This window comes from Conger conger, chromosome 5 (genome assembly GCF_963514075.1).
Source record: "Conger conger chromosome 5, fConCon1.1, whole genome shotgun sequence".
Lineage (NCBI taxonomy): Eukaryota > Metazoa > Chordata > Actinopteri > Anguilliformes > Congridae > Conger > Conger conger.
The window spans coordinates 47365524-47380631 of record NC_083764.1 but is presented as its reverse complement, the minus strand read 5'-3'; the positions used below and the strand labels follow the sequence as shown (position 1 = coordinate 47380631).

The window sequence follows — 15108 nt, the reverse complement described above, 5'->3', positions numbered from 1 at the left end:
TAAAAATGGTCGGGCGTGAACTATAGGCTACTGCTCGTTCCAGAATATTTATCACATAGCCAGATCATGAATTCTTGAGGTAATCATGTGTTCTGTTCTGATTACAAATTCAAATAATAAACCTGAACAATTCTAATAGTAAATTGCGCCAAAAGTTATGTTTTACTTTATTTTGAGACATTCTTCAGGAGTGAAAGTGGTCTGTTCGCACGAGATTTCTTATATCTGCCATCCGTTCATAAAAAGTGGACGTTGAAAATGCTTGCGTTCAGAATCGTGACTTAATAATTGAGATTTTTAAAGGTCTGGTGAAAAGAAACACGCATACTCACATTCTGTTCAGTGCACAACAATCGGCTATGGCTAATTTCTCAGCGAGAACAAGCCTGTTTGTTGTGTTTGAAGACGATCAAAGCCCTGCTGTAAAATTCACAGCTCAAGGACCTCGTGTATTTCACCCAAGGGCAAACCAAAAAACTCAAAGCAAATAGATATTTAAGCCATGTGATGCAACCTGAGAGCTTAATTCAGACAAATTAAATTACCAGGCTAGATATCCTGCATGAAAACAATCTACACTAGAAATTAAGATTAAGTCAACTCAGTCAGTTGACTTGCATTACAATAATATAATTTAAAGTCCTTTAGTCCTTCTTTGAAAGTTTGTAAATGTTTACAAACAGTTTAATGTGCCAAATGTAATTAGTAATTCTGTTAGTGATTGTGTGCCAGGGCTGGCATTAGAACACAGGTGACATATTTACCGAGGATCAACGATTTGAATAACAGGGAAATATAAGCAAATGTAAGTATGTGTGTACCTGTGTATATGAGTGCAGTTTGTTAACCTTATGGCAATAGCATCTAACACCTAATACGTCATTATCACTATCAGAAGTGTGACAGAGTGCACATGTATGACAGTGTAGCATCATTTATAGGACTGGTCTTAAAAGTTAGAGGTTTCAGGGTCAACATTTTGTAATCACTTTGGATAAGAGCATCTGCTTAATACCAGAGATGTAATCTAATGCAGAAGAAGGCAAGTTCTCTATTTTAGCCCTCATTGGGCAATGAGATCATATATACAGTTAAACAGATGTATAATTAGCAGTGCCAAGTCACATATTCAAGCAGAATTATGCTTCTTGATTTTCTGTCCAGACAAAACGTGAAGCATTCGCAGAATTTGCAATCTATTAACAGCTTGATTCCATTTTTTATTTCAGCATAATAAAATAGGTAATAAAAGACATTTCAAGGAGATGAGCAAGTGTGTGTTTATTCTTAAAGGCAGCTAAAAAAAACCTATTTATGCTGACAAAATTATTATGTCTGGATTATGCTGTCAAAGACCCAGAGAAAAGTTACATAGGTTCTGAACATCCTTCAATCAAGCTTCTCATTCTCTGTGTCATTTTTCTGTGGGGACATGCAGTAAGTCTTTCCTCTTAATCTCAAGAACCATTCTGTATGTTGTGCTATGAAACACATAATTACTATTTTTGAATATATATTAAAAAAATACAAGACAATAGTATTAGGTCAAAAAAAGGACAATTTTGCAGAGGAAAAAAATCCAGTTTTTAGAAAAATGTGAACATTCCAGGGGTTCCATGAGCCACTCAGTCCAGATCCTGTTATATCCTGTTATATGGCAACATAATATACAGTCATGTGCACTTTAATAGGTATTTATTGGACTTTTTAAAAAACTTATTGGTCTTCTGCTGCTGTAAATGCAAAATGGTTGGCATTTATATAGCGCCTTTATCCAAAGCGCTGTACAATTGATGCTTCTCATTCACCCATTCATACACACACTCACACACCAACGGCGATTGGCTGCCATGCAAGGCGCCGATCAGCTCGTCAGGAGCATTTGGGGGTTAGGTGTCTTGCTCAGGGACACTTCAAGGGGGATCGAACCGGCAACCCTCCGACTGCCAGACTGCTCTTACTGCCTGAGCCATGTCGCCCCTAGACTATCCACTTAAGAGGTTTGGTGCATTGTGCGTTCAGAGTTTCAGAGATTTCTGCCCCATTCTGGCATTTCGTCTGAAAAACAGCTGAACCTCTTGACCATGTCTGCATGCAGTTGCTGCCACATGATTGGCTGATTAAATATTTGCATTAACAGGCTGGTGTACAGGCCTACCTAATAAAGTGCTCAGTGAGTGTCTGAACTGTCAGCAAAACTTACTGTTTAACATTTGCTCTGCAATCACCAACTACTTCTTCAAAAATATTCTAACTAAACAAAATATTTAATCACTGGGTGGTGAACATTATGTTCTCAGACTAGTTTAAAAGTTGTCAACCTTAATAAAATGTTCTTTTGTTCTTCTCATGTTTTTCTCTCTGTTCCCAGGGCTGATGATCAAGACAAACAATTTGAAATGTAGATGTAAATAATTCATATTGCACAACAAAGGCTGAATCTCAGATATTATTTTGGGTTCTCGTTCAATTGAAATGTCATGTAAATCTGAAATTGAAAGAATGAAATAATATTTATGCTGGTGGTACTTCAATTAACAAATCAAATATGCTGGGTATGTGTGTTGTTTCCCTCCACAAACTGTTCCTAATTAAAGTGCTATTGTGAAAAGGCATAACTAGTTCTTGTATATACACTGCAGACTATAGCTATAAACATTTACATCCAAGATTATCCCGGCGGACTTTTGATTTAGCAATTCAATTCCACCCACGTGTCTGATGACAGTCGACCATTCTACTGCAAAGCATATTTCATATCCAAAGGGCACAATAAATGTAAAGCTATTTTGCATTTGTTTGCTTTTTTGTTTATGAGCCTATCCATATGAGACCAATGTGATTTTCAACCACCCACAGTGTGTATATGACAGGTGTGCCATTCTGTGCAACAGACCACCATTGATTTACTTTTCAAATACCAAATACCTACTTCATAAATCCTCAGTACAGGGCAAATGAAAGGTGATAAAATGTATGGGTTGTTTTATATGTATTGTTGTGATTGACCTGCATAATGACCATTTTTACTTTGAAAATAAGAACAAAATGTTAAAATGTAGTTGGGAATAAATGAAACATTTCATTGTAAATCAAAGCTAAGGACAAAATTTGACGAAAGGCTGGCCCATTGCGATGCACAGCACCACTGTGGCAGCTGACCTTTCTGTGGTTTGGTTTGATGGACAGAGGAACAGAGGAAGATAGAGATTAACAGTGGCAAATACTGGACTGAAAGAACAATAGAAAGGCAAATACACACTCTGTAACACTGTAAAGATCTAATGTTTGAAGGCAAGTTTTTTGTTGGTTTTTATAATATTTGTGACACTAAATTGTTCAACTATTCTTTGTTCATTATTGTTCATCACAAAACAAAACCTATAAAAATCAAGTTTGTATCTTTGTTTCCCTCATGTGGACTTTGGAAAGTTTACCAAACCAACTTTATTTAAAACTACAACGCTTGAATTAGCTATTCAATGGATTGAAGACATATTTGTAAAAATGATACATTACTTAACAAGGCATGAAAGCAAGAGTAATTGTGAACTCAATGCTAAAATGGGCCGGGGAAACTAAGAAGTATACAGTATGGTTTTGTGAATTTGTATCGCTTCACATTTGCTGGAATTACAGTTACAATATTTCCAGCAAACATGCGACTAATTTTACCATGATGCAAGTGACTTGAGCATGATTGCTATTCTCTGCACAAATACATAAGGCGCCCAGGCTCAGCACTGTGTGTGGCACTCAGAAGAGACAACTCGGTAATAAAACTCACAATGCCTCACATGACCGCTTCTCTCCTCCTGTGGTATTCTAGCGTGCTCACTCCAGGCTACAGCCCACCCCGTCAGTGAGAAGGGAAAGGAGCGCGAAGGTTCTCTTCAGATGAAACGTTTGTCCCTCCTGGCAAAACATGTACAGTGTTGGCTATAAGAACAAAATCAATGGCGCCATTCTTTGAAAAATGAGCCAGCGTTTGGCAGAGGAAGTACTATGGTGGCCGGCTCCTCCCTCGAAGGGGTGCTGCGTAGGGGTCGTCGAGGCAGAGGAGACATCAAATGCGTTCCTGTTTGACCCGCGACCTATCCACCCACCTAAATTGGCGGATAAAGAAAAGACTAATTTCGCACAAACTCAGTGAGGTCAAACAGGAAGTTTATGACCTCACAGGCCTGCTGCCCATGGTAACGGTGGTGATGTAACGTATGCTCCAGAAGCAGACTGAATAAGGACTGATTGTGGAGACATGGCAGTCAGTCAGTGAACAATTTGGGAGGGAAGCCGTTTAGTAAGTGGCTTTTTGCCTCCAAAGGTCTAGATTAATGACCCAAAATCAGTCCTGTGGAACTGATCTAAAGGCAGTCCAATGAATGATCTAAAAGCCTGAGGCTGCATCTCAATCTGAAGGCTTTAGTGTGTTAAGTAATTGAAATGTAGTTTAAAAAATATAACTACAGCAAAATATTGAGCTCGCTGCTCGCCGTTTCCCGATAATAAGAAAGCACGGCATACATCGTACACAATATTGATAAAATGAAAATTTCACGTGCGCTTCCCAAAAGACACCATGAAGAGTTATCTGGAGCCTAGACTTGAAATGAAAATGCACTCTTCAGGTGTATTTGCAACATTGAATCAACATGACATTAAGAAATTCTAACCCTAAGGATTTAGGGATGGTTTAGGGATGTTGCAAAATCAAGGGTGCTTCTAAATACTAAAAAAATACTACTAAATCTCCGATTGCTACTTTCTTTCCGCCACTTGGCTCCTGCCACCGTACTGGGGGACGGGGAGCAGAGATGAGTGGAGGAAAGGATGATTTTTTGAGTACTGGGACGCTCCCCTACAGTGCGCTCAATGCTGCTTGTGCCTATGTGAGCACTATAGCCGTGCTACTCTGATGCACTGTGAGGGTTTGAAATAGCTGTCTGCTGGTATGGCTGGAGAGGTTAACCCATCACCTTAGAGAGTGACACCCTAGAGAATGTCCTTCTTTGGCCTGTATAAGCTGGAACGGAATCACAGAAAATACTGGCCATCACATCTCTTGGAAGCACACAACTTGGATGTTGGGGGCACTGTATCCATTACATTACATTACATTAATGGCATTTGGCTGACGCTCTTATCCAGAGCAACATACAGTTGATTAGACTAAACAGGAGACAATCCTCCCCTGGAGCAGTGCAGGTTACGGGCCTTAAATAAAATAAAAACAAACTTAACTCAAACTAAGAAGTGGAGCCATGGCAGGAGATGTCACTATCACTGTTGTTTTGAGTGCACCAAGCCAAGTGGAAGACTACAGTCAATCCAAGAGCATGGTTTCCCTTTATCCCATTATCCCTTACACAATACGTTTAAAAAGGCATTGTATTTTAAATGTTCTGCAGGCTTGTTGACAGCTTGTTCTCTTGTCGTGTCGGCAGGATGTGCAAACACGCAAAAGGGAAGTTTGGGTCTTTCAACAGGAAAACTGTGCACTGTGGTTTTCATTCATCTGTTGGTCTTTATGTGAAATGGGCTCTGTCTTTCAAAGTACACAGCCAGAATCTTTAAAAGATGCCCTTTTAATACAGCAGAATGGGTCTGTGCTGGGATGACTGTCTGAGCTGGGGAAAACCCCGTTCCACAGCTTTTTCACAGCTGAAGACATTCATTCTCCGATGACCTCAAACCAAAAGTTTGCCGTTAGAGTGAATTAAAATGGATAAACAACAAAGCTAATGATTTACAGACCTCAGGGAGAACCCTCAGACATGACTCAGATATTAAAAATTCCCACTAGTAATTCAAAAAGCTCTTTGTCAAGGCCCCCCAAAAACACATTTTAGCACCATTTTCCAACGGCTCTATCTCTCCCGCTTGCGAGTCTAATATAATTACCGGATCAATGATGTTCATTCTTTGTCGTTGTGGTTCAAGCCGGATGTGAACCAAACGAGCCCAAAAACAGGCCAAATAAGACAGAGTATATGTCAAAAGCACAAAGAAAGGCAGACTTCTGTTTTGGAGGGGTTAATGTATTCACGCCTACTCGGTTTGTGGGAATGTCACAATAGACCCAGTGTAGAGTGTGCTGGACAGCTGTGCTCAGTACGGGAATGTCCAACCCGCACTAGATGGAAATAATTTTTTCCAACATTTCTTACCATGCGTTTCAGTATGCCCGGAAAGAGATTTATAGTTATGTTGTACATGCACGGGTACAATCTTTAAAAAAAGATGCTTTGCTCTCCAAATGTCGGGAATGTTGTATGGCTTTCGGCAAATAGTTGCACATTCATATTTCCCCCTAAAACATACTGAACAACAAGCGATTATGTTTTTTTTGAGAATTATGGATTTTTACACTCTCACAAATCGGCAATTCACCCTCAGAAATAAAGTGACAGTAGAGATACATTTTTGTTCTTCAAGGATCACATTTCCAAAATGAACCTGGAAGTACAGTAATGTTAAAAAACCAGGTAGAGATATCTTGGGCTCTGACCGTAGGATAAGACCAGGTAGAGATATCTGTGGCTCTGACGGTAGGATAAGACCAGGTAGAGATATCTGGGGCTCTGACCGTAGGATAAGATCAGGTAGAGATATCTGCGGCTCTGACCATAGGATAAGACCAGGTTGAGATATCTGGGGCTCTGACCATAGGATAAGACCAGGCAGAGATATCTGGGGCTCTGATTATAGGATAAGACCAGGTAGAGATATCTGGGGCTCTGACCATAGGATAAGACCAGGTAGAGATATCTGCGCCTCTAGGTGTTGCAATGTTCAGGTCTGCCACAGTTTAGTCTTGTCTGTTCCCACCAGTCCCATGGCAGAAGTGTCCCTGAGAAAACTTGAGTCTCGCAAAGGGAAGCTGCGACCTTTGACCTCTCTGACCAGAAGGTCTGGGCTCTCCATTTCCTTTTAGGGGTTCCAGCATGCCCTTCACCCAGAGGAATCACTTGAGGCCTTCAATTCTTGTGTGTATCGGCCTACACACAATGCAGGCAGTGTCAGCCTGCTTCTTGCTGACCGGGATCAAAGGGAATCGGACAGAGCAGCTGGGGACTCCTGATGAAAACAGTGTACGCAGCCCGTCCAAGTTACCGATTTCTCAACGAAAGAACGACAGCGCACAACAATATTGCTAATTTATGCTTGCACCAAGGGGCTTATTAAACTGCATTCAACCCTTGTGTCGTCTTAACATTCTGTATACTCCCCTTGTTCTAAGGGATAAAAAATGGCCCGCCTTCTTAAACCCATAATATAAAGCAACTTAATTGAATTTTAAACCCCATATCTATTTTGCATGAATAAACAACCATCACAAACTTTTCATCAAATTTCAAGTTGAAAAAACTGTTTAAGTGAAACTAAAACAATCGTACCCTTACTTCATAGTCTACGTGTGGATACATTTTGTGTATGTGTGCGAGTGAAAATTAATCAAACCATATAACATTTCTTGGTAAGAAATGTCACCACTGCCATTCAATTTCAAAAAATTTTGGCGTGCATAATTCTTATATGCAAAAATGTATACGTTACAGTGAAAAGGAAGAGCAGCATATTATAAATGTATAGATAAAAATTTTATTTAATCCAACAGTTTTGACCATATAAGCACACACAAAATGTTGTCTGCAGATAAAAGAAACAACAATTTAACCAAGAGAGATGTGATTAAATTGAGCTGCATTTCATAATGCCCAGAGTATATTTACAGAGAACAAAGCTGTTTGGACTCTCTCAGATGAAAGGTCAAAGTTCATAGCACTTATGGAAGCAGAGAAGGACCCTGATTCGTGGGGTATATTGGGCCTTGAGGGCCCAACCACAGGACAATATGGGCAGTGTGCATTGGACATCTGATCAAGAGTTGATGTGTAGGAGCCCTCACGGGTGCCATATCAGTCACTAACTGACTTGTGACCCAGCAGAGCAAAATGAGTCAGACTCAATCATGGAAATATGTACATGGGGACATAGAGATACAATCACATCCATGTCAAAGTGGGATTTAAAACTACTATAGATAAGCCACTATTTTAAATACAATTTGATCGTAAGACCGTTTTATAGATGAGGTCCCTGGTCTCATTACTGTGTTGTACTTAAACATGAGTAATGCTTCTGTCATCTGCATCCTCCTTTTCTTCACCATCCCACCATCCTCTGAAAGCTGGTGTGATTCACCAGTTCTTTAACTCAGGGGGTACCTTTTGCTCCAAGGAACACAAATAAAATGTAACAGTTGCACAAGTGTGACATAACATTTTTATGCAGTTTGGTGCTGCTGTTTCTGCTGAAATTCATACCCAATACTGCCTTGATTCCCATCTCAGAAACTACATCTCCCAGAAGTCTTATGAAGTCCCTTTCAGAAGTGATATATGGTATAGCAGGTAAAAGTCAGAGTACTGGTGTCCAGTTGATCTCCCAGGCACTGGAATAATTACCTGGTGATATCATCAAGGTCCTTTGCTGCCTTGGAGCACCCCCTAGAGGCGGTTTGATGCAATGGAAAAGAGGAGACCCAGCAGGTGAATATGCTCAGAAAGTCAAGCCCTTTCTCAATTTTTAAATCTGTTTTTCAGAGAAACTAAAATAAAAAAAGCATCTGATGATGTGAATTTCTTGTTTCAGTGTTGTTGTTGAGAATGTGGATTTTGATCCATTCTCATAACTAAGGAATACTGATGCTGATCATTACCAAAATATTATTAACCATTTTTGATACATCACAAAATCAAATAATTCTACAAAACTCACAGAACATACAATGATATAAGTATAAATTATTACCCAATAAATACTAATTACAACTACACAAACACGGATACTCTTTTTGACGATGTGTGCAAACTTTTAATACTAAAAGTATAGTATTGAAAAGTAAGTAAACATTTTACAATGGCATTATAGTTTCCGAAAATAATTTTACCAAAGAACAGCAAAGCAGAAAGAATGTCACAGAAGAATAAAAACAAAAGTAACTAAATAAACAAATTGAATGATGCCGTAAATACACAGAACAAAATAAAGTATACCAGTCTGATTATGGAAATAGTCTGTATTTCTGTGAAAACAACAAAGCCAAAATGGAAAAATTAATGTACTGTACACTGCACCTTCAGTCTATGCTTTCTAGACGCTCAAGCCATATGTTGGGCACAGCATGGGATATTCTCCTCTGCACAACAACAAGGAAGAAATCTCCAGCAGTGCTGCATTGACCCTTGACAATCCTCTGCTCTGACTGTCAGACAGCCAGCTTCCACTTCAACAAGGAGGGACATCTGGTAATACGGACAGCAGTGGTCTTATATCTTCCATGTCCACGGAGAAAATAACTCCTCAGTAGGATTAATGGGAAGTATGGGGATAGAACTTGCACAATGTGCATGTGCAATCACATATGTCTGGATCACAAACCAGTCAGGAGTTATGGAATGCAAGAATTGTCCCGCAGGACTGCAAATTGTCAGCTTCACCTGATTTTTTATGGTGAAGGAAATTCATGGAACAAAGTTTCTATGGCCCAGCTGTGGAAATGTGGGTAAGAACCCCCTCAATGATGCTTGTGATACACATGACTGGTGCCCTCCCATTGGCCTGGTACATTTACAGTGGCTCTTTGATCAGGGATGTTCCTCTGACATCTGCTACAGTACTGAAGAGCATTACTGCTACTGCTACTGCTACTGCTAAAGACATCTGCTACTTCTACCACATCTGTACCCCCTTCCTGCATGGGCCTCTCTACCGGCTACATTCGTCTTCATGCAAACATCAGCTCATCAGTTAATGCATGTGTAAGTCACTATCATAATTATGTGGACCAGTTTCATTCAAAATGACTCTGGAATTGAGAAGAACTGTAAGATACAATGACGTCTCCAACTCCAAATGTAGATTATGGAATCTTTTTTTTTGTTCAAATTGTCATAGTGGTCAATACGATGTGAATGCATCTTCTCATGGTTCTATATTGATATAGAGGCTACAAACAATATCAATGCATAATTTTCCATTAGTCATTAGTATTAGTCTGACATATAGTGCAGTCCCTAAGTATTTGGACAGTGGTACGATTTCTGTTCTTTTGGCTCTGTATTCCAGCACTTTGAAATGGTTTATTTGGATTTGAAATGAAACAATGAATAATGAGGTTAAAGTGCATTATTCATTGACATTAAAGCAAAAAACAAAACAAAAAAAAACAGACACCGGTCGAAAAGAACATTTAAAACTTTATTCAGTCCTCCAGATGAGATGCAATGATAATTTGAAAATGAGCTCTTTAGTACTGTAATCCCTGAGAGAATAACATGGATACTTTACCATCATACTTCTCTCTTATAGATATTTCCAATCACAAGACAGCGTGTTGCATCCAGGTATACTGTAGCCTGATAGACAAGTCCAATCTTATGGTGTTCAGACTGATGTGTCCATAATCAGTCCGCAACTCTGGTTTTCCTTTTTCTACTGGAGGATGTGCAATTCACTGCCTTATATCCTAAGGAAAATACAAATATATTCTGTAGATTTCGCACAAGGCTCAATAGTTGGGAGAGACTTGCAAAATATTTGTCTCATGTGGGCTCATTGCCTTGGGAGAACTATAGCTCTTATGTTTATCATTTATAATGTTATATATTATAATATCAAATATAATATCGTTCTTTTTTTCTCAGAAGACTCACTGCATGGCTGTGCCACCCTAGAGTGTGTCTACTACTCAGGCAACTACCTGCTATGTGAACAAAATATTAAGAGAATGATTTTGTCATTGCCTGTGCAATATGAAAAGCACAACGCCCCTTTCTGGGAATCCACAGAGTAACAGCTGTGGTATAAAATGGGTGCAGCATAGTAGACATGCTACAGTATGTGCACTCCAAACTCATTACTCACAAGTATACGTATACTACTCACACTTTAATATTATGCATACTCCAAACATACTATAAACACCACAGACATACTGCAAATTATATACTCTACTGTGCTCAAAATGTATGGCTCCAGCTACACAGAAGATAGTCCAAACACAATAGTGCAAAGGTACTCTATCGGGTTTATTGAAAGAGCTGACTCACCCCAGACCTGCTTGTTCAGAGTCTGTCCCAGCATGTAGAGGAGGGTCACGATGGACATGTTGCAGAAGAAAAGCCCCATCAGCCCTGGGGTGCTGAAGAGGCCAAGCAGAGGGTACACCCAGATACCAGCAGCCAGGTAAATCCAAATGACCCTGCAGGGGAGCATCCCCAAACCCAACTTTAGGTTCTGAAGTGCCTTGGGGAACCCTTGAATTTGTAATGACAACTGAGAGAAATGCATGTGCAACAGACCTGGGTGAAATACTACACATAAGTACATGCCACAGAGTTTTCCAAGTCATAATGACAATAGCGCAGCACGCAAATCTATTTAGAGCGTGGTCAGACTTTTACCTGTTTCCAGGTGGATAGTTAAATTAAATAAATTACATATAAAATTAAGGTAAAAAAGGGCTGGACTTAGTCGCTTGATTAATTAATAGGTGTGTCTTGGATGTAACATACGATAAACCAATCAGAATGTCAATTCCATTCCCTATACTTCCAACTGTGTTTACCCCTTGTCAGGTTGCTATACACAGTATGCATATGATGGTAGATTTAGAAACAGACAGGTTTTCCCCTGAGGAAAAAGACCTGCTCCTGCACGAGTCCATTATAATAGTCTGAATTATGGTACAAGGGCATTTTTGAAACTAGCAATGACACTTATGTTTGTTTTTACCGCCGCGTAAGATAAGACCCATGGACTGTATTAAAACTGTAAATGTTATTTAATTTTAAAACAAAGGAACTATGTCCTTCTATGATCCATCCTTTTCTTGGAGTAGTACCATTTGTAAGCTAATCGTGTTTCACCCCAAATTCAGTTGACAGGTGTTCATAGCCCCATTACCATTTTCATTATTAGATCAACCCATTTCGAACAAGACCCCACCAGCTCTCACCAGCTCAAATAAGCCAGTCCCACGATGCCCAGGGCTGCCAGGCCATTCTTGGTTTTGGGATATTCATGAGGCTGTAGCAGAATCTCACCCAATAACAAAGGCAATACCAGTGTGTGCTAGAATAAACACATGGAGGAATGACAGTTGCAGTGAAAGACAAGCCTAACTAAGCTAAACCAGCAGATGAACAGTAATCCAACAGATTTGTGCACTGACCATTGCATGGTTCATCCACTGGGGGAAGAATTCATCCATTGAGCCGGGGTAGACCAGCTCCCGGTCATAAGTAAAGATCGTCCAGAAAAGCAGCACCACAAACTGCAAATGAAAAATAAAATGCAGCATATTTCCAAGATGGAAACATAATACCAAACATAATAAAGGCACTTCCGATGCCAATTTATGTTACAAAAAAGTTACAAAGTTACAAGTTTGTGTGTTAAAAACACAGAAAAAGACCGTTTCTATGTTAAAGGGCCTTTTTGAGTGGTACAATATGTATGTCATACTGACTGGCAATGAATTGTGAGAATCATATGGTTGAAACTAAGAAAGTCAAAATGACCTTTTGTAGAACATAATATATTGAGAGAGGAAGTAGGAAGCTATGACATTGTGGAAATATAAATGGTATAGCCCCTGAATTTAAAAACAGGATCAGCACAATATCACATCAACTTTTCCATGACAATGTGAAAATATCCTGCTTGCCTTAGACCACGGAAGAGAAAATGCTATTTTATGTTTTCATTCATTCAATCAGTATCTACACCCAGTGAGCACTTTATTAGGTATTTATTAGACTTATTTTATAGACTTCTTAAGTCTTCTGCTGCTGCCTATCCAGGTTTTGTGCGTTGGGTGTTCAGAGATGCTTGTCTGCATACCACTGTTGTAATGTGTGGTTTTGGTGTTACTGTCACCTTCCTGTCAGCTTTGACCAGTCTGGCCATTCTCCTCTGATCTCTCTCATTACAATTAATTTTTGCCAACAGAACTGCTGCTCACTGGATGTTCTTCATTTTCAGCGCCATTCTCTGCAAACTCTAGAGACTGGTGTGTGCGAAAATCGCAGGATATCAGCAGTTTCTGAGATACTCAAACCACCCTGTCTGGCACCGACAATCATTCCATGGAACTGAAGCTCCCAACCTGCATGATTTTATGCATTGCACTGCTGCCACACGATCGGCTGATTAGATAATTGTATAAATAAGCAGGTCCTTACCAAACCCACAGGGAAGGCTAAGACAGAGAAGAGCAGGTGCATGCACAGGTCGAGTTGTTTGTCCATGCCTTTCCCTGAGGAAGACTGAAAATCACACGCTGCAGCCAGCCCGAAAAACACCATCTGCAGTACCTGTCAAAATCACCGGTCAAAAAAAACCAGCTGTGTATCAGAGACTGCACCGTCTGTTACGGTAACATGGACTAAACCAGATCTGATACCAACATGCATGCAGTCATCACAACCTTTTGTTTGACTATCATGCATATTACTGATCCTTTTAGATCCACGCGTGTGCTTCTAAACAATGATAAACCCCAAAAAACCTACATACTAACAATGTGTCAAAGTTCAAAAGCTGGTTATATTTAATCACCAAAATGCTCCAATTCATCTAGATTCAGACCTTGACACACTTTTTGTATTATTTGTTTGTTTCTCGGCGGTGAAAGGCCAAAAATCTAGGCCACTAGGCTCCGAACAGAATAGCACTATTGTAGATTATCCAAGCACATTATAAAATTAACTTTAGAGATAAAGGTACGGAAAGTGTCTATTGCTGGAGAGGTACCCAATTGGTACTGTGAATGCAGCGTACATTTGGGAAATTTGATCCGTGAAGAAATAAAAACGTACACCACTGTCATTTTATTTCTGAGAGTGTATACATGAATAACCACACAGAACCACACAGTGTCAGAGGAATGCAGGGGTTTATCTTCTTAATGTACAGCTTACTTAAATGGAACCTTTGTGCTTACTGTTGTCCAAGGATCATGTAACAGAGGAATTACATAATCAGATAGATTCAGTTACAAGTACAACAGTATACACAACCCCTTCCCCAAAACACACACATGCACACGCTCACTGTTTACAAAGTATAGTATAGTATACTATAGTACATAGTGTAAAACCATATCTGATCTTTCAAGGCTGGAAACCTCTTGTTACACTGGACTCCACCTCAAAGTTGAATTATGATATACAATGTTTTCATTGTAGAATCCTTTTTGTTATTTGTACTCTAAATAAAGACAACAATCATTCAAAATGCTAAATGTCACATCAATGTTAAATATAGACCGGTTTTTGCCCAATAATCATAATATAATTAATCACTAATAACAAGCTATGGGAACTTGTAATATTTCCGGTCAAACCTAAACCTTGAGAAGTATGGGAACATCTGACATTATAATATAATCAAATCTATACTATATGTGAGAGCTTACCATTTATCTTGCCAACATAAGGATTTTTGATACTGAAACCTGTGTTTGTCCTTTAGAAACAGACCCCTTTTCCTTCATGATGTTAAGAACATAAGGGAAATAACCTTACCAGATTCAAGAAAGTGAGGTATTTCCAGGGTCCGCCGTACATGAAGATCCCAGGTGGTAGTGGCTCACCATCCTTAGCAGCAAGTGACAGGAGGACAAAGGCATACCAAGAAAACACCAAAATGTGAAAGCTTTTCCTGAGAGTCTCAGCCATACTTATTCTCCAATGAATGCCCTGCTGGGTTTGTGACAGAATAGAGCCCCTGGGTCCATGTACCTGTATATGTCATTTTCACTCAGCATTATGTGTGCATGAATATTCTAGAATGGGTGAACATGTGACCAGCCTGAGCTCTAGAACTTAAAAGAAAAGAAAGTGCTTGAAAGATTAACCAAGCTGACTGACAAATCTCGGCTAGAGTTATGAAAGCGCACTCACACAAGGGGCAAATTGTTTATGACGTAAGTGAGGAATTGTTTCATAATCTGTTTTGCTGGGATAGGACAAGGAAAAGGCAGGCTAAACATCTTTATTTGGAGAGTGGTGATCTATAACTGTGTTCCAGAGAGTAGTG

At 39.5% G+C, this 15108-nt stretch overlaps 1 protein-coding gene across 1 annotated transcript; it reads right to left on the bottom strand.

The window, feature by feature from the left end:
• Positions 1-1340: 1340 nt before the first annotated feature.
• On the bottom strand, positions 1341-14747 carry LOC133128895 (androgen-dependent TFPI-regulating protein). The gene is made up of 6 exons (XM_061242700.1): positions 14595-14747; positions 13251-13382; positions 12239-12340; positions 12023-12138; positions 11115-11266; positions 1341-1345 (listed from the first exon to the last, which is right to left on the bottom strand). The coding sequence occupies exons 1-6, from the start codon at positions 14745-14747 to the stop codon at positions 1341-1343; spliced, it is 660 nt and encodes a 219-aa protein (XP_061098684.1).
• Between the last annotated feature and the right edge of the window lie 361 nt (positions 14748-15108).

Excerpts from the sequence above, each read along its gene's own strand:
- LOC133128895 (XM_061242700.1), bottom strand. The coding sequence starts at position 14,747 with ATGGCTGAGACTCTCAGGAAAAGCTTTCACATTTTGGTGTTTTCTTGG. Across the intron at positions 13,383-14,594 it reads ACCTCACTTTCTTGAATCTG|GTACTGCAGATGGTGTTTTT; the intron begins GTAAGGTTATTT and ends TGATTTTGACAG. Across the intron at positions 11,267-12,022 it reads GGACTGGCTTATTTGAGCTG|GGTCATTTGGATTTACCTGG; the intron begins GTGAGAGCTGGT and ends GCTCCCCTGCAG.